The sequence below is a fragment of the Tamandua tetradactyla genome, chromosome 11 (genome assembly GCF_023851605.1).
Source record: "Tamandua tetradactyla isolate mTamTet1 chromosome 11, mTamTet1.pri, whole genome shotgun sequence".
Classification (NCBI taxonomy): domain Eukaryota; kingdom Metazoa; phylum Chordata; class Mammalia; order Pilosa; family Myrmecophagidae; genus Tamandua; species Tamandua tetradactyla.
In genome coordinates this window covers 88454051-88473797 of record NC_135337.1, presented here as the reverse complement: position 1 = coordinate 88473797, position 19747 = coordinate 88454051, and the positions used below count along the sequence as shown (strand labels likewise).

Here is a 19747-nt window from a genome sequence, read left to right as displayed (position 1 = left end):
TCTATTTGAAATCTCTTAGCCAGGGATACCTTATTTTGTTACGTATCTTTTCCTCCTTTTGGTCAGGTAGGCATTGTCGGTCTCACAGGGCCTGAGCCAGGCGCATCCCTGGGAGGCATGTCCTACATTGTCAGGGAGACTTTCATCCCAGGATGTCATGTCTCACGTAGGGCGAGGATGATTTTCCTTGCAGAGCTGGGCTCAGAGAGAGAGAGGTCACATCTGAGCAACAAAAGAGGTTTTCTGGAAGTAACTCTTAGGAGTAATTATAGGCAGCCTTAGCTTCTCCACTACAGAAATGTTTCATAAGGTCAAGCTTCAAGATCAAGAGCTTGAAGAAATAATAGAAGCCTCAGAGCCAACAGAGAGCAGATGTAGACACTTGGAGAACAGCTGCTTCAGGAAACAGAGACACGTATGTTTTGGAGATGCTTGGAGCCCAGCGGATGTCGCCATGAGATGCTAAGCTAGCCAGAACCTGGAGAGAGCAAGGGAAGCTAAGAGATGAAAGCCAGCCCTGGAGAAGCACAGTGACGAACCCCCACAGGCATAGAGGCTGAAGGCAACAGAGCTCAGGAGCAAGGGACCAACAGACGCCAGGCACGTGACTTCACAGCTGACAGAGGTGGTCCTGACCCATCAGCCTTTCTTGAGTGAAGGTGAAGGAAGCAAGCAAACAAACAAGCTCTTACATCATCATATAATCTCCTGGAATCTATTAGTCATGACATCAGCTTGGAAGTTTCTGTATTAAAGTCAGACTTTTGGAACTCCAGCATCTTCTCTTAAAGTTATTTTCTTTGCCAAAGGCTTCACAACTGTATTTTGCAAACCAACTGTAAAAGGATATTTTGAGACAATTGTGAAAATGTAGCTATGAACTAGTTATTAGAAGTCATCAAATATTGATTCATTATTAATTCTGTTGAGTGTGATAATGGTCTCACGAATACGAAATCAATACAAATATGAAAATATCTATATCTCTTTTAGAGAAGTTAGTGAAAGCTATGGTGGAATAATGGTAAGTGATAAGAGATAAGAAGCTGGAGCAGGAGGTAAGAGAGATAGGAAAGGCCACATATGCCATCCTTTGATTTTACGCAGGTGGCATCAAACAATAGTGGGGTAACATGGTTGATTTGCATACAGGGGGGATGAGAAAGTACGTTTGTGACTGGGAGTTGGGAAGCTGGAGGAATTTTCAAGTTCTTCCCTTTCCTCATCCCCCATAGCCAAATCTACCAGCAAACCCTGTTTGCTCTCTTAGCTATATCACCTCTCCATTCAAAGCTACCATCATTTCTTACCTGGATTCAATAGTTTCCTAATTATCAACTAACTACTCTCTCTCTGCTTCTGTTCTTTTTCTCTATAATTCATATCCACAGAGCTGCTTAAAATATGCACTGATTTTCAACTGCATTTAAAATAAAATATAAACGTTACCATATCAGTGGCAGAATTCTCACCTGCCATGCCGGAGACCCGGGTTCAGTTCCCAGTGCCTGCCCATGCAACAAACACACAAACAAAACAAAGCAAAAAAACAAAAAAACCTTACCATAGATCATGAGTTCCAATGTGATCTGACCTTTACTTCCTGGCCATCTTCTTTTTGTGCCACTTTCCTCCTACTCATCAGTTCAACTACACAAGCTACTCCACAGTTCCCTTTTATTCACTTACAGTCAGTTCATTTTTCAGGAAAAGTTATCTATTAATAGTTTTGAATTGGTAACTGTTGTAACGTTTTAATCAAACTAGAGCAAATTGCACTTAACTGCAATTTTTCACATAAAAAGAATGAAGAACAATGAAGTGAGAAAACAAAACAAACAAACAGAAAGATCAAGGGCTTGGCCTATTAGCTTGGGAGTCCGTAATGTTTGAGAGGGTGTCAGGGATTTCCCAAGGCACCTACCTGATCAAGAGGCATGCCTGGAAAAAAAAACAGGCATGCCTGGGCTGTGGAGGGGGCTGGGCAATGGGAAGTGCATAATTAATGGGTTCAGAGTTTCTTTCTGGGGTGATGGAAGAGTTTTGGCGATGGATGATGGTGATGGTGGTACAACATTGTGAATGTAATTAGTCCCACTGAATTGTATCCTTGAAAGTGGTTAAAATAGGACATTTTATGTCATATATATGTTACCGCAAAAAAAATTGTTTTGAAAATTACTTCCACAGCTCACAGAGTTCTCGTGAGCAGTGCTGGCCATGCTGCTTTCTAGAGAGTGCCGTAATAAAGGACCTCAAACTTGGCGGGTGGTGGGGGTGCGGGGTGGGGATGCTTAAAACTACAGCCACTTATTTTCTCACTACTCCGGAGACCAAAGTTTCAAATCCAGGGGCCAGCAGGGGCGTGCTCTTTCCAAAACCCTGTAGGGGAGAATCCTTCCCAGCCTCTCCCAGCTTCTGGTGCTTGCCAGCTACCCTTGGCTTGTAGATGCGTTGCTCCAAGCATTGCCTTGTCTCACACGGCTGTATTCTCTGTATTTCTGCGTCGCTTCTCCCCTTCGTATTGGGCTAAGGGCCCACCCTGCTCCAGTCTGCCCTCGTTTTAATGTAATCACTTCCATCTGCAATGACCCTATTTGCTAATGAGGCCACATTCAAGGGTACTGGGGAGTTGGGGCTTGAAAATATCTTTTTAGGGGATACAATTCAACCCACGACACCTGGCTTTCTCCCACACCCCTGCCTCTTATCTGTCAGCAAATCCTCCCAATTCTATTTCCAAAACACGTCTTGGACTGTTTCCTACCTCTTCCGTGCCCCCTCTGGGACGGAACTTATCCTCGCCCACCCGGATCAGTAGTCTCATCTCAGGACTCTCACCTTAGCTCCGGCCAGTTGGGCCCCCACAGTGGCCAGAGGGCCTTGGAGCCCCTTCCTCTCCCAAGGACCCTCCCGTGTTTCCCTTTGAGCCTGGCCATGCCCATACTGAGTTGGAGTGACATGGCTACATGGGTTCCCATGGTGACAAGCCATCCAGGGCTCAGCTCTGACTTCTGGGTGAAAGCAAATCACGCTGTTGCCCTCCCTGGAACCAGCTTCTCCTCTGCCCTGAGCACTCGGCCTGTCCCAGTGGGGCCCAGATGCTCTGGCTTGGCTTATCTCCAGCCACGCCCGGCCCTGCCCTCCCTGGTCCGGCCCCATCAGCCCTCGAGGCCCTGACGTGGTCCCCATCCGGGGGGCCCGCCAGCCCCTCCCTCCAAGCTCCCTGCCTTGCCCAGGTGCCGGATTGAATGGTTGCCCCCAACCCGATGCCCCCCAACAAAACAACAACAACAACAACAGTCTACCCGGAACCTCTCACTGTGACTGTGACCTCATTTGGGAAGAGTCTTTGCAGATGTAATTAAGCTAAGGCTCTTAAATACATTCGAGCCCTAAATTCAATGGCAGGGATCCTTATAGGAGAGAAGATGACATGGAGACACATGGAAGGGAAGGCTGTGTGGGGGCAGATGGAGAGAGTGGAACCCTGAGGGCAGACGGCAGGGACCAGCGGCCAGGAGAGGGGCATGGAACAGATTTCCGGCTGAAGGCCCCCCAGAGCCAGCACCATCTGCCCCACAGCCGGCCACCTCCTACCACTGTGCCCCCAAGAGCTTCCGGGAGGTACCGACCGACGCTGCCCACACCTTGACTTTGGAAGTCTTGCCTCCTGAACTGGGAGAGAAAACATTCCTGTTGTTTGAAGCCGTCCAGTTTGGGGTCATTTGTTTTGGGAGCCCCAGGGAGCTCAGACCCCCGAGTCGGTGTTTCTAGGGAGATTGGGAGTTGAGGAAATGCCCTGGGCTGGTCAACTGTGCCCGGTGACTAAATGCATGGATTGTGAGGTAGGAACAGCTCCCACCCCCTTCCCCAGGAGAGGGGGCTTCTCCTGCAGCCAGGCTGGGCATCCACTTCTCCCTGGTGGGTACTGGGGTCCTGGGTGGGGGAGGAGGCCCCCAGAAAATGCCGGGGGTCAGTGGTCCTCCCTCTGCACAGTTAAGTGACCACAAGACAAATGTTGCAGGTCCTCTTGTTTTAATTACTTGGTCACTTAATTCATTCATTCATTCGTTCGCTCTTGCAGCCATTCACTCATTGAACTTTCAGAGGGCCAGCTCTGGGCCAAGCACTGTGCTGGGTACTGGTGATGCACAGGTTATAAGGACATAGTTGGTGACTGCAAGGAAATTTGGGGTTGTGCTGAAGGGGAGCTTTTGGAGTGTTCCCTTGGGTTGTCTCTCCTACCCCACCCCTACCCCCAAAGAGGAGATTGTTTGAATAATTATAGACACAGAGGAAATCGTTGGCCCTTGGGCAGTCGTAGAGGCAGCAGATCATATAAGCGTTCTTTGGGCCATGGAAGGGAAAATGAGTGGCTTTAAAGCTCAGGTTTTAATAGAAAATACTCATTATGTGTCTTCTGCTATTTCAAGATGGAAGTTCAGGGCCTTCATATTTCACAAAAAGAGACTGATGAAATATCTCAGAGACTTTATCAGACAATAAAATAAACACCCATTGCCCCCCAAAGGAAAATTATGACAAAACCAGAAAAATCTTTTGTGCTGGTTTGAATCTGTTGTGTATCCCCAAAAGCCATGTCCTTTAATTCTCATTCAATATTGCTGGGCGGGATCTTTTCTATTGTTTCCATTGAGATGTGACCCACCCAATTGTGGGTGGTAACTTTGATTAGATGGTTTCCATAGAGATGGGTCTCCACCCATTCAAGGTAGGGTTGCATATTGGAGCCCTTTAAGAGGGAACTATTTGGGAAAAAGCTTAAGTGCTGACAGAGCCCACACAGCCAGAGACCTTTGGAGATGGAGAAGGAAAATGCCCTCACGGAAGCCTTATGAAATAAGAAGAGAAAGCTAGCAGATGCAGCCATGTGCTTTTTCAGCTGACAGAGGTGTTCAGGACCCATTGGATTTTCTCGAATCAAGGTATCTTTCCCTGGATGCCTTAGTTTGGACATTTTCATGGCCTTAGAACTGTCAACTTGCAACTTAACAAATTCCCAATTGAAAGCCATTCCGTTTCTGGTATATTGCATTCTGGCAGCTTTTACAAACTAAAACACCTCCCAAGCTGCCAACCTCACTCAGGGAAAGCCAAAGTCCTCTCTGCTGTCAATCAGCTCCTGACTAATCTACCTCTGTCCCCTTTCTGCTTTCCTCCCACTCTCTCTGTTGCTCAATCCACCACAGCCTCACTGGCCTCTTCGCTGTTTTTTTTTTGGCATGGATAGGCTCTGGGAATCAAACCTGGGTCTCCGGCACGGCAGGCGAGAATTCTGCCATCGAGTCACCATTGCACCGCCCTCTTTGCTGTTTTGTAAATTCAGGCATGCACCTGCCCCAGGACCTTTGCACAGGCTGTGACCTCTGCCTGGGATACTCCTTAGATAGCAGCATGGATCGCTCCTTACCTTCCTCAAGTCTTTGCTTAGATGTCACCTTCCCAGTGAGACTTTTGCTGGGGCATAAAAAATTGCACGCAACATTCCCTACTCTCAACTGTTGTATTTTTCTGCCATTCTTAAGTACCATTTAGCATTTCATGTATTTTATTTATTATTTCTTTTCTCCCTTCACCTGATCATCAGCTCCATGAGGGCAGGGATTTTTTGTTGTTGTTGCCAGTTTTGTTCACTGCATTTTCCTGTTCCTTAGGTCACAGCCAGGTACACAGTAGGTGCTCAATAAATATTTATTGAATGAACAAGTGCTTATTATGTGGGCCCTGTGTTGGGAGTGCCAACCATAACAAAAAACAACCACAATAATCAGAAATAATATTTAAGGAAACCTGGGGTAGGTTTTCAGTGAAGTGCTTTAGAAATAATAGCTCATGCTTATTGCACACTGGCTCTGTTCTGGGTCTGCAGAAGCCCTCCTCAAGGCCTACCTGAGCTCTAGCTCTGGTAGGTAGGGTATGGGGGCGGGGGGCGCTGTTACTAATCCCATTTTACATGGGAGGAAACCAAGGCTGGGAAGTCTTGCCATTCCCTCAAGGGAATGCAGTGAGTGGGCCTTGAACCCGGCACATCACTCTCTGGAAGCCAAGCTCTTTTCCTCCCTGCTGTACCACCTCACCCTGTTCCTGCAACACCTCTATGATGTCTGCATCTTCATCTTTCTTGTTTTTCAAAGGAGGCTGCTGAGGCTCAGAGAAGTGAAGCCACTTGTCTAACAGCATCCAGTAGCAGGGTGGCAGAGCTGGGCCTCAAAGCCAGGCCTGCCAGCTCTGGAGCCTGAAGGAATCTCACTACCTCTGTTAAAAGAGCAGGATGTCAAGAGTGGGCATGGGAGTGAGCTGGCTTCAGGTACAGGTTTCTCAGGCCAGACAAGGGCCAGGGTTGACAGGGTGGGTGGGAGAAGGGCCCAGTGGCTCACCTGGCAAGGCTATTCCTCAAGCTCAGCTGACTCTAAACGGCTCCATCCCACCTCGGTCCTACACAAGACAAACTGTGGGCTAAGACACCTTCACTAAAAATCTGGAAAATGAAATGTCCACCGCCCCCACTCCAGAGGAGTGTAATGATGCTGACAGCAAGAAGTGACACAGTGCTTTCTCATTCTACGCCAGGCCCTGTTCTCAGTTATGCATGGCTCAGTTCCATATCTTTAAATCCTGATATTTTAAAAAATCCTGATATTTTAAAAGAGAGGTGCAACTACTATGACCACTTCATGTTTGAAGACACTGAGGCACAGGGGAGGTTAAGTCACTTTCCAAGCTTGCACAGCTAAAAAAATGGCAGAGCTGGGACCTGAATCTGGAATCAGGAACAGTGGCCAGGGAAGGGGCAGGAGCTACTGAACTCTTTACAGGATCTTTGCACACCCCCACCTTCCCCGACCAGGAAAGGCCTGGCAGAATAAAGGTGTGGCCTTGACAGCCACGAGGAAGTGCTTTTTTCCCCCTACACATTACTGTGTGTGTGGTGCACGGAAATGAGGCAGGGGTGTACAATATGTTTCATTTGGGTAAAAAAACAACAAAAAAACGAAGGACATGTATATCACCCAGCAAGTCAGGAAAAGCATGTAAGTGATGAGAGAACACTCGCTGGGTGTGGAACAGAATGGAGAGATGGGAAGGGTATTTTCACTCTCTGCAAGCTTTTGAATTTTGTGCCGTAATCATGTATCCCAAAACATGAAACTGAAAATTCAGAAGTTATGCTTCTGCTTATATAAGCAAATTCTCCCTCTTGGAGGATAGCTGAAAAAAAATTTTTTTTATGTTAAAATGTAGCCTTAATTTCTTTTCTCCCCACCCTGCCCTCTCCCTTGCATGCCCAGTCACCCCTCTGGCGCCGGTCTTGTGGCACCGCCTCCCCTCCCCCACCCCTCCTCCACGGGGTGGGATATAAAATGAAACGTAGCCTTATATTTTTAACTAAAACACTAAATTTTAACTTAGATACTGCAGGCCCAGGGCAGGGATTGAGGGGGGTTGACCCCCACCCCCCTCAATGCACGCACATTTTGAGTGTGGCACTGCACGAAAAGCATGTACAAATGAAACGCTGAGGTATGGAGGATTATCTTGCAGGTGTGTCCCTAAAGAATGAGGAAGCTCCACGTGTACTGACATGCAAGGAGCTCAGAGCCCAGCTTAGAAGGCAGCGTGGGAAAAGACAAACACATTAAAAGAAGGCGAAGGGAGCAGGAAGGAAGGGTTCAACTTGCATAATTTACACCTCCGCAAACACACTGGCTAGCCCAGTGGAGGCCCCTGTGGAAAATGGCACTTCCGAGGGGCAGCCTTTCTCTCCACTCTGCCCCTTTCTTTTCTACCATGAACTTCTCCCCCAAAGTACTATACACCTACCCCCTTCACTAGCACCCCAGGCTGGCTGTGTAGCTGGGGGTGGCGATTTCCAGAAGACTATGTATTTTCAGGCTCCATGCTCTTTGTTGCAGAGGTACTCCAATGTAAAATTCATGAAGACCTACTCTGTGATGAAGGGAACCAGGTGGGATGGCAGCCCTGGAGACCTGGGAGCCCACTGAGGCCAGGGCCATCTCTGCCGGACCGTGATCCTGGGGCCCAAGGTTGCTCAATAATCTTTCAGCAAGGTCCCACTTGGCTCTCTTATTCCAGGGGGCACCTTCAGCCCAGGATGATGCCTTCTGGCTTGGCTACTTTTTAAGAGACTCAAGAATCATACCTGAGCAAGATCCCGCTAGAGTTTGGCTGCCCAATAGCGGCCAACAGCCATGAGTGGTTAGTATGCCCGAGGAACTTCACTTTTAAGTTTTACTGAATTTTTAAGAATTTAAGTTTAAATAAAACTGATAAAGACCACTTCTACATTGCAAAGACTATTTATTGGGCAGTGTGTCCCTGGACTGTTTTCAGAAATTCAACTGTTTCAGTGAGAAGACAAAATAACTCCTACCGCTCAATTAGGTTTTGACTTTGAAACATTTTTGTACCCAAGTAGCAATAATGTTTAAAGTAAGGGTAGCTGTTTACTTTATAATAAAACAAGTTCCTTAAAGCAAGCTACAAAGAAAAAGCAGCTTCAGCGTCCTCAAAATAAAGCCATGGCAGGAAGTGGGTCTGCTCTGGGGTGGGGCCCAGCCCTGGGACGACTCCCTAGCTGCTGGAATTCTAGTTCTGGTTTGGCCAGGCATGCCCGACACCCTGCCTGCTCTGGCAAGAACAGAGCAGATGAGTACTTAGTGGGCAAACGGCTCACCTCTTGGCCTCATTACCAGCCCCGGAGCAGGGAAGTCGGGATGTCTGGAAGACAGAACTAGGAGCCAACCCCTCTTCCCCCTTGACTTTAGCCCCAACATTTAACCCCCGCCCCCCCCCCCCCCCCCCAAATAAAAAGAACCAAAGCAACTCTGAATCCACTGCATTCTGGTTTCTTTGGATGTCTGCATCTAGAGTCTGGGCAGGTTGTTTACTCACTCACCCCAGGCCCAGGAGACTTGAGCCCATGCAGAGATCCCTATTACCCCATCCCCTGCCCTCCCACCCATCCCTGAGCCAGCAGAGCCCTCAAACAGAGTCACAAGACTGCTCCCCTGAGGTTAGCATCAGTCTTTAATGCCGTCTGTCTAGCCGCACATTGACAGGTCACATGCTTTGGTCTTGTCGGCAGTGGCAACTTTACAACGAATCTGAAGGGCTGAGCACCAGACTGGCCTCTGGCGAACAGACACTTCTTCCAACACCCCCTTCCCCCAAGATTTCATCCAAATTCCAACCTGGCCCTATACAGAGCAGGACCCGTAGAGGACTGGCTTCGTTTGTGTGCACATTAACTTTATATGGAATTATAAAAACATATTTACAGGCGATCCACTGTGCTCCTGTAATCAGAAGCAAACACCCTTTTATCAAAAGGGATTATAACTAGGGCTGTGCAAAATTCAAAAGGATCAGATCCCTTTGAAAGAATCCCGAGTCCATTAGTTCAGAAGGAAACAAAAACTGATCAGGGCTTCTGTTAATGCTCCAGGTATGCCAGGAGATTGCCTTACAGGAAAAGAAAGGGTGTGAGCTGTGAATGAACACGCTCAGCCTCACCAGAGCTGGGGTCCCAGGGCCTCTTCCACCCTCCGGCCAGAACCCCAGACCCCAGCAGCAGAGGCTGTCTGCACGACTCACTCACTTGAGGCCAGCTCCCTTGGTCCCGCTGGAAGGAGATATTGCTTGTGAGTGCCGGCCAGGCAGTACTGTAGAAATAATCTAGGTTCTCAATTTGAGATGACAGAAGAGAAGACAGCATTCTCCAGGGGAACAGCAAGACATTGAAGATAAATACAGAATAAAACACGGACTGATCACATAACGGAATGGGAAGAGTATACGGTCTGGTAACTAAGGTGGCAGGCTGGACCCAACCCCAACAGCTGCAAGCAAAAGGACTACAGAGGATCAAGTCCAGCTGTGGGTTTGCCTCTCGCCCCACCTGTAGGCTGAGGAGGGGTGGGGGGCTCACACCGGCAGGGGCTGCAGGACCCAGGGGGGCCAACCAGGTGCCTTTTCCTGCACTCCCCACCACCTACCACCCTATCTTTTGAAAAACCACTTAAGTCTAGCACACAACTTTGAAAGATTGTAATATATTCTCTGGAAAACATTCAGCAGTATGAAAGCCCTCCCTGGGCCACCCCGCCCTCTCATGGGCCCACAACTGGTAGAACGGTCCAGAAAGCCTCACGCTCCAGAAAGGTCCCTGGTCAGTCCTTGGGGAGTGCAGGTGACTATATAGGAAGAACCTGCTCCAGTACGGTTCTTGACGTCTGGGGAATCCTTTCAGGGAAGATGACTTCAAATTCAATAATGAGGTCCCCGCGTTTCTCAGGTGTTTTGGGCAGGGGGAGGCCTTCTCCAGGAACTTTTCGCCTCATGCCGGGCCTGATGACATCTTTGAAAACGACGGGTTTGGTCCTGCCGTCCAAGGTGGGGACGTTCACCGTGCAGCCACACAGAGCCTTGGGAAGCAAATGGACAACATTAGATGGAGGATGGCTTAGGAAGCACTACTCCTGCCCAGAAGTTTGGAGACAGGTGAGATCCATCAGACCCCTGCAGCTGGGACCCTGCCTCCAAATCTACTCAGATCACTGGGACAAAACTCTGAAAGAGCCCTAGTCAGTCTGGTTCACTGCCATATCCCCTGAGGCCGGCACACACTAAGCCCTTACAACTATTTGTTGAGGAAATACTGCCTGCTTCAAAGAATAGCCCTGTCCACCGCAGACACTGTGCCACCTAGCACCTTACCTCCCGAAGGCTGATCCTGGCTGGGTAAACGACATCAGAGCCATCTCTCTTAAAGATATTGTGTGGCTTGTCCTTTAAAACAAAGACAATGTCGGCTGGAATGTTGTTGGAGGTCTGGTCTCCTTCCTTGGGGAAGGTGATTTTGGTCCCTTCTTTCCACCCTCTCTTCACTTCAATGGTTAAGATCTTGTCTTCGTTGCGAATGCTCTTTCCGTCAGGGTTCAGTCGCTTGTGGGAGATTTTCATTTTCTTGGTACAGCCGCTATAGATCTCTTCAAGCGAGACCCGGAGGTCGTGGGTGACAGGAGGATCCTGTTTCTTCCTGGAGGGCTCCTGGGAGGGGCGGGAGCGGCCAAAGTTCACGCTGGTGAAGCTACCCATGCCCATGGGGAAGCCGGAGAATGGGTCGTCGATGTCCATGCCTTCCTCTCCGTTCCGCTGGCTGAAAAAGTTGTCAAAGGGATTTCGACCACCAAAGATCTCCGCAAACATGGCATGGGGGTCTCCGTGGAACGTGTAGCTGAAAGAGGTACCATTAGCACCACCGCTGCTCCCACCACTGGGACCACCGCCTTTCAGGCCTGAAAAGCAAAACCGGAAGTTGTCAGGCAGCTAGCCAGAACTTCTCTGGAAAGGTTTACATAAGAGAAAAGAACTTGGGAACCCTCCGAAGACAAATTCTGTGGGATCTGTTAAGAAAAGCAAGGAAGAAGCCGAAGCCTCTGCAGCACCAGATGAGACTGACAGTGGATACCAGCCTAAGCCCCGGGTTGGGCATCCCTCGGTGCCACTCAGGCTAGGCCATCTCTTGGCTGGTTCATCCTCCCCACCAACGTTATTTCAAGGATTTACCAGAAACCAGATGCAAAGGCCGGAGTCAGTATAAGCCCTCCCTGTTTGCTCTTGACATCTTCCGGCTAGTGGTGTGCATGGGAAGAGTAGAAAAAAATAAGAAATAAACTGACGTTTTCAAGTTGTCACCATCCTGTACCAACATTAGCTGCCACCATCTTACACAAAGTCGGCTCATTTCTTGAGCCCAAAAGCCAGGGTGAGTCACCAAGGGGCAAGTGGACAACAGGAAAATCTCTTTCTCTTCCCCCTGAGGAGGGCCATCCTAGCCCGCCTCTCCTACGTGCCGGGCCCGGTGAACACCGCAGTCGCCCGCGGGGGGCGGGGGGGGGGCGATAGGCGCCCCCTCCCCGCAGGTCGTGCCCTATGCGGGCCGCGGGCCCAGGTGCGCCCAGGTGAAGCCAGGTGCACCCGGGACCGTGGGCGGCGGCGCCCAGGGAGGAGTAGCCCGGGCTTGCTAGAAGCTTCTGGGCGAGCAGCGCAGCCAGGGCTCCTCCTCCCAGGGCGGGGACCCCGCGGGCAGGCGGCGGCGGCAGCTCCCCGGGCAGGCTGGGATCGCCCCCCAAGCCTCGGTTTCCCCGCCTGTCAAACGGCGGAGGCGCGCCTCGGCCGCACGCACACACCTTCCTCCCCGTAGCGGTCGAAGATGTCGCGCTTGCGCGGGTCGCTGAGCACGTCGTAGGCCTCGGCGATCTCCTTGAACTTCTCCTCGGCGCCGGGCTCCTTGTTCTTATCCGGGTGGTAGCGCAGCGCCTGGCGGCGATAGGCCCGCTTGATCTCCTCGTCCGACGCGCCGCGGGCCAGGCCCAGCGTCTGGTAGTAGTCCTTGCCCATAGCCCCCGTCTGCGGCCCGCCGCCCCGCTTTTGCCGCGCCCCGGCTCCGCCGCCGCCGCCCGCTCCCAGACTGTATATACCCGCCCGGCGGAAGCTTCCAGAGCCCGCCAGCCCCCTCCAGAACCTTCCGCCCCGCCCCCCGCACTGCGCCGGCCAATCGCCGCCGCCCGCCCCGCGACGCGCGACGTCCGGGGCGGGGCTGTGCCGCCAACGGCCGACGGCGCGCGGCCCCGCCCCTCCCGCCAGCAGCCTCGGCAACGCCTCGCTGCGGCGCGTCCTCCCCCCCGGCTGGAGGCGGCCCCGCCCAGCTCTCCCCCGGGAGAGCCAATCGGGGTTTGCTTCCGCCCCGCCCGCCGGCTAGGCTGGCCGCGAGCCCCGCCCTCTGCGCGACTCCGCGAGTGATGACGCGCTCCCACCCTACGACCGGCCGCCCTCGCCGGGAAGGGGCGGGACTAGCTGTGGGCCCGCCCTCCGAATATGTTCCGCCGGGTCCCCAGGAGCTGTTTAATCCGCCGGCCCGCCAAATCCCAGGGCCCCGCCGGGTGGCTCAGGGGGAGTGGCAGTGCCTCTCCTTTCCCCAGCCCCACCCCCCAGCCCCACCCCGCCCCCTGTAATATGGGCATAAAAAATACCCCTGACCTCACCATACAGGTGATGCAAAGGTCACCTTTCCGGAGAAGTGTTCCAGTCCCTTCCCTCCTACATTTTGCTTTGACCGATATCTCAAAAGCACCTGCCACTGAAATCTGAAATAATCTGGCCCCTTGGCTTTCATCCTGACCCCCCCCACACAAACCCCGGGGCCTGTGGCCTCTGCCAGGGCAGGGACCTGGTCCGGTCTCCACTGGGACCCGGTGCCTGGGACAAAATCTGGCCAGCTGTGCACCTTTCATAAATATTCCTGGTTGCTCGGACGCAGCTGCTTCTTTTTCTCTCCCCACTACCTTTTTGATTTGGGGGATGGACACAGCTCTCAGTGCTTCCATTTGCTCATGTGTGGAACAGTCTGAGTTTGGCGTGCCCCTGACCAAGGACAGAATTGATGAGGAAAAGCGGTGCGGAAAGAGGCGTAGGGAAGAAGGGCCAGGGTGAACGGCGGTTCTGGAGGACAGCCCAGGAGGCCAGCGCTCTAGAGCCTCTGGAGCCAGAAGGTGGAGTCTGATTCCCAGTTCCAGCACTTCCTGGCTGCGTGAGTTTCGGCTGGGTCCTTGACTGTTCTCAGCCTCAGTTGTGCCATCTGTACAATGGGATAACTGTTGTATCTTTTGTTCTGAAGTTTACAAGAGTTGACATTTGTCAAGTGCTGAGGACAGCTGTGAAAAGGGTGAATTACCAGTTTGTTCAGTGGTGGGCTGCTGAGCCACCCCGTTCCTGGGCAGCATCACAGCAAAACCTCTGGTGACTGCTTGCCTGCTCTGGTGCAGGCTGAGATTTCCAAGAAAGAAAACCCAGCAGCCTTCTCCTGGTGCCTGGACCTCCCTGCCCACTCACTGACCCCAAGAAAACCCTGTCAGCAAAGACTTTGGACTAGGACAGGGCAAGGGTCCTGAACCAGTTATAAGGGAGAGAGAATTTGATACTTAAAAAGTTGTGTGAATATTGATTGGAGAGGCTATTCTGGGGGCTATTCTTATGCAAGCTTCAGTGAAATATTGCTATTTACCTAGGTTTGCCAAACCCCAACCAAAACCATTCCTGCCAACCTTAAAGAACTTTATCTGAGCTTCTACAGAGGTTCCATGCACTCGAGTAACTTTCCTGAAACCTATAACCTCCAGATGGGCTCCTAGGCCAGATAAGTCCTGAAACCCAGAGGGGCCAGCCTCTCCAAGAACATCAACTAGTTCCATTCCCTTATCCTATACTGCTGATAGCCCTTTCCAACATGAAAAAGCTAGAATGGGCATAGCCCAAATACCCCTAAAGATTGGCAGAAGCATCAAAGGAGAAGGAGGAGTTATAACAGAGAAGACAGGATTTAACAAATGAGTATGATTGCTGAATGGTTATATTGGTATTTCTTTTAATCTCCAGTGTCTTGGAACAGCTAGAAGGAAAAACCTAAAATTGTGAAACTGTAACCCAAAGCAATAATTGAAATCTGTTCTATTTGTTCCATTGTACTATGAAATTTATTGCTTTTTGGTATATGTTATATTTCATAATAAAAAAATGTTTAAAAAAAGTTATGTAAACAAATAATAGCTGAATAGGAGGCGAGTCACCATCGTGGGGGAACAAAACAGAGCTTTATGGACTTCCTTACACTCTAGGATTTTATAGTGTGACGTAATTGGGAGTTACAAATGTGGCAGTGACATCTTTTTGCTGATGTTTTGGCCTCCATAGGTCTTAGCCAGGACTTAACTTGGCTCTGGTTTTACAAATGGTTCTTTCCAGACCCGAGGGCAAGGAAACGCTGGGCCACGGGTCACTCCCTTCCTCCTGAAACAAGCCAGGGACACGTTTTAGAAGTTTTTTTTTTTTTTAAAAAAAACAAAGCTCTCCTTTGACCTAGGCAAATGAGTGGTCATTTCAGAATAGTACAGGGAAAGTGGCCTCCGTGGAAACCTCAGCCAATCTTGGGCTCTCTGAGAAGCTAAGAGGGCAGGGCTGAGGTCAGCCTGCCACTGTGCAAATCCTGGACCCATTGTTTATGCTTCTTTACTGACTCATTGATCTTACACAACTTGCTTGATCTTTTGGAGCTTCAGGTCACTCCTCTGTAAAATGGGAATAAGGGAGGACGGTCCCTGCTGAGGTTGCTAGGTGGACCATGTGAGAGAGGCCGGGTAATTAATATTTTAATGACAGCTGCTGCTGACCTGGCTGTGCTTTGTGCCAGGCGTGTTCATGCATGAATTCATTTAAGCTGCCGGACAGCCTCTGAAGTGGAACTAGTGTTACCTCCATTTTACAGGTGGAAAACTGAGGCCCTGAATGGTTACATGACTTGTCTAAGGTTACCCATTCAGTAAAGTGCTGAAGCGTAGCAGGCTTGGCATACTTAAGTAGTATGTAATGCAGGTGATAATAGAGCTTTAATTAAAAAAAAATAGCCTTACAAGTGCATCAACTGTTCACCTGTACATCCAAAGACTTTCAAGAGCAAGCCGGCCGTATGATCTGGAAATCCCACTCCCGTGAAACACCTGAGTGAAATGAAGTCTGTTCATATCCGCCGTGGGTGCTCACTGTGGTTTTGTCTATAATCACCAAAAGGAAATAACCGGAATGTCCTCCAATGAGTTAGTGGATAAACGAATGTGATCTGTATGTATGAAGGAATACTACTCTGCTATAAAAAAGAACTGGTGACTGCTACATGAAACAATGCAGACAAACCTCAAATGCATTGTGTTTAGTGAAAGAAGCCAGACTCAAAAATCCATCTACGAGAATAAAAAAGTATTTGCAAAGCCCCCTGGAGGAACTGGGGAGAAAGGAGGAAATCTTAAACTTCCCCTCCTGGGGAATTCCTGATATTCTCGCAAGCAGTGGGGACAACCAATTTAATAGGCCGAGCCCTTGATCTTGGGGTTTGCCCCTATGAAACTTATTGCCTCAAAGGAGAAGCTAAAGCCTACTTATAATAATGCCTAAGAGTCATCCCCAGAGAACCTCTTTCGTTACTCAGATGGGGCCTCTCTCTCTAAGCCAACTCAGTAGGTGAACTCACTGCCCTCTGCCTTATGTGGGACATGACTCCCAGGGGTGTAAATCTCCCTGGCAGTGTGTGAAAGAACTCCTGGGATGAGCTGGGACTGGCATCACAGGATTGAGAAAGTTTTCTTGATCAAAAGGGGAAGAGAGAAATGAGAAAAAATAAAGTGTCAGTGGCTGAGAGATTTTAAACAGAGTTGAGAAGCTATCCTTGAGGTTATTCTTATGCATTATATAGATATCCTTTTTTAGTGTATGGTGTATTAGAGTGGCTGGAGGGAATTACCTGAAACCGTTGAACTGTATTTCATATTCCAGTAGCCTTGATTCTTGAAGATGATTATATAACTATATAGCTTTTACACTGTGACCGTGTGATTGCGAAAACCTTGTGGTTGATGCTCCCTTTATCCAGGGTATGGACAGAGGAGTGAAAAAAAACAAGACAAAAAAATAAATAATAAGGGAGACAAAGGGTAAAAAAAAAAAAGGGTAGATTGCAATACTAGTGGTCAATGAGAAGGGGTATGGGATGTATGGGTTTTTCTCATTCCTTTTTATTTCTTTTTCTGGAGTGATGCAAATGTTCTAAAATTGATCATGGTGATGGATACACAATTATGTGATGATATTGTGAGCCACTGATTATATACTTTGGATGGACTGTGTGATGTGTAAAGATATCAATAAAAAATAGTTTAAAAAACAAACAAACATGCTGCCTGATGTATGATTCCATTCATAGGAACTTTTGGAAAAGGCAAAACTATAGCTACTGAAAGCAGGCCAGTGGTTACCAGGGCTGTGGCTGGTTATAAAGGGGCATGAGGGAATCTTTTGGGGTGGTGGAAATATGTTTCTATAGCTTGCTTGTGGTAGAAGTTATGTGATTGTGTATGTTCAGAACTATACACTGATCTGGGTGAATTTTGCTGTATGTAAATTATACCTCAATGAAAAAAACCAAAGAAACATATTCACAATAGCCCAAAGGTGCAAGGAACTCAAATGTCCATTGCAGATGAATGGATCGACAAAATGTGATGTTTATGTACCATGGGATATTATTTGGCCATAAAAAGGAGTGAATTTCTGACGTGTGACAACACGGATAAATCTTGAAGATGCCATGTTGAGTGAAATAAGCCAGACACAGAAGGAATAATATTACATGATTTTGCTTACAGGAAATGTCTAGAATAAGAATAAGCCAATTTGTAGAGCAAGAAAGTAGATGAGATGCCTGATGGGGAGAGCAAGGAAATGAGGAGTTATTGCTTAATAGGCACAGAGTTCTTATTTGGGTGATGAAAGGTTTTGGTAATGGATGTATTATAACTTTGTGGATGTAGTAAATGCCACTGAACTGTAGTCTTAAAAGTGGTTAAAATGGGAAACTTTGTGTTATATATGTGTTACTGCAATAAAAATTTAAAAGGATGGAGGGAAAAAACCACACATACACAAATATCCTCTGGATTTAAAAAGAAGGGAAGCCAGGAGAGGGCCTGGGAAACCTCTCTCCCAGGTCCCTGACATGATAGAAAATTGCTAACCAGCCTTGGCTTGTCGGCTCTTGTCTTCTTCAGACAACCCTGCCCAGGAGGATCACGTACCCGGAGACATAAGCCACGCCAGGTTTCGGGAAAATCAAAACGATACTTTACTAGCACTTGGGAAATACAAAAGGGGCTTGTGAGACACACACTAACAAACCCACCAGCTCTTTGATGTCCAAATGACGGTGGGTTGGCCCTGCTCAACCTTCAAAACTGCCCCAGTGCAGGTCCCCTCTGGAGTTTCCCCTTTAGAGGTGGCTTTAAACGGGCTTGCCAGCAACCACCAAATATATCCGTCGGTCGCTGTGCTGGGGATGCTGAGGACATGGAAACATTCATCCCAGCTACTGTACCCATCCCAGTACCATCCCAGCCACCGTACAGCACCATGGGTGACTCGAGCAAAGCAGCCAGCCTTAGTTCAGAGGATATTTCTGCAGTCAGCCTGGTCACTGGAACGAGGGGAGGAGAATGAGGGCCCCCCCTAGCCTGCACTGTCGGTCAAACACGAGGAGGAATTCTACTTTCTAGGTCTAGATTCTGAAGGTGGGGCTCATAAAGACACCCTCAAAGGGGAAATTCCAGTATGATCTGAGTCCGTAGGAGTATGCATGGAATCTCTCCAAAAATCACGTCTACTGGGCCATCCGCCTTACCTAGCTGGAATCCAGCCATAGAGAAGGCTCACCCACTCAGACCACACGGGAGAATGCAGATATCAGCAGAAGTGGCAAAGGAGCAAATGGGGGCTAGAGTTTGGAGGCTTAACCCACACCCCACGGACCATTCACAACTAGATAACTGGAGTAATGCAACCGAGCCCAACTTGCCGCCTCCAAGTGTATAGCCATGCCTCTCTTCCTTGGGAGGGCAGGGAGCAAGGCCTGTCTAGAAGCCTCCAAACTGCCAACAGAAAAAGATGTGTGCTTTTGAAAGCGCAATTAGCAAACACCTTTACATTTTAATCTGCTTTGCTCAGAGAGACACAGTGAACTAGATAGGTGTTTCTGAAGTCTGCACGCAGGCATCGACTGAGTTTATTCGGAGACAGTGGGTCCCAGAAGGCTACGGCTTCCCGAAGTTTCTCCAGAGCTGAACCGGGATGACTCAGTGTCAAGTACTGACTCACCCTCTCCCTGCTCAGCTCCTCTGTGAATCAGTGATCTACCTTTGAGAACTCCTTACCATGTTGGTGAATTCCAGAAGGGTTCAACAACTGCTGAAGACTACCGTGAACAGAGGGCCTTTGTTCCGAGGCTCAGGGGCAGGGTCTGGAAGAAGGAGAAAGGAGAGAAGGTGAGGGACAGTGCCAGGAGCTGCTTGCTCCTCAGGTTGTACTGAGATCTTCAGCGTTTGTGTGCGTGTGTGTTTGCATGTGTGAGTGAGTGTGCGAGGTCAAATGGTGAATCACTACTGTGATTCATGCCTGTGATTTCAAATGTTCTAGTAGGTGCATTAATAAAAAAAAGTAAAAGAAACAGGGGAAATCAATATCTTTTAAAGTTTCTAAAATAGCATTTCAACATAAAAAGTTATTAAAAAGGTATTTTATAATCTCCCTCTCATGTAAATCTTGGCAATTGGGCATGGGCTTTGCATTCACAGCATATCGTAGTTTGGACCAGTCACATTTCAGCAGGTAGAAACATACGTGGGTCCCCTGCCCAAAGGGATAAGGAAGGTGGCACGGGAACTTGTGCTGAAAAGGGAGCTGAAGATACCCCCAGAATGGGCCGGGGGTCAGTTTTCAGGTTAGGGGGCGTTCCGGGGGGGTGATCTTCACTACCCCTTCCCTATCTCCCCTTCCCTCGCTCCATTCATGACAGATAGGGTCACCCCCCCCGACGCTGAAGCCTCACCCTCCAGGCGGCCTAGTCCGCGCCTCCACCCCCCAAACCCTCTCCCGGGACCCCCGGAGGCCGCCCACCTCGTAATTAACTCAACCGCGCCGCCAGCCATGTGGACCCTGCTCTCCCTGTCACTCAATTTCTTGCTCCCGCCTCCCACCTTTCCGCAACCGTCGCGTCCTTTGGTTTCCAAGGCGACGCGGTCAAGGGGCGCTTGGCGCCGAGGCCCTC

The 19747-nt window shown here is 49.4% G+C and overlaps 1 protein-coding gene across 3 annotated transcripts; it reads right to left on the bottom strand.

The window, feature by feature from the left end:
- Positions 1-9054: 9054 nt before the first annotated feature.
- DNAJB1 (DnaJ heat shock protein family (Hsp40) member B1) lies at positions 9055-19724 on the bottom strand. 3 transcript variants are annotated; one of them, XR_013159618.1, is made up of 4 exons: positions 12237-12541; positions 10762-11342; positions 9644-10469; positions 9055-9507 (listed from the first exon to the last, which is right to left on the bottom strand). XR_013159618.1 is itself a non-coding variant. In XM_077121579.1 (4 exons), exons 3-4 carry the CDS (start codon positions 11251-11253, stop codon positions 10239-10241), a joined length of 723 nt encoding a protein of 240 aa, XP_076977694.1. In that variant the 5' UTR covers positions 11254-11342; positions 18855-18940; positions 19597-19724; the 3' UTR covers positions 9055-10238. The 3 variants fall into 3 exon arrangements, 2 of the variants coding, with proteins under 2 accessions (XP_076977694.1, XP_076977693.1); XM_077121579.1 differs by lacking the exon at positions 12237-12541 and adding exons at positions 18855-18940; positions 19597-19724 and having other exon boundaries at positions 9055-10469; XM_077121578.1 differs by having other exon boundaries at positions 9055-10469.
- Positions 19725-19747: the final 23 nt, after the last annotated feature.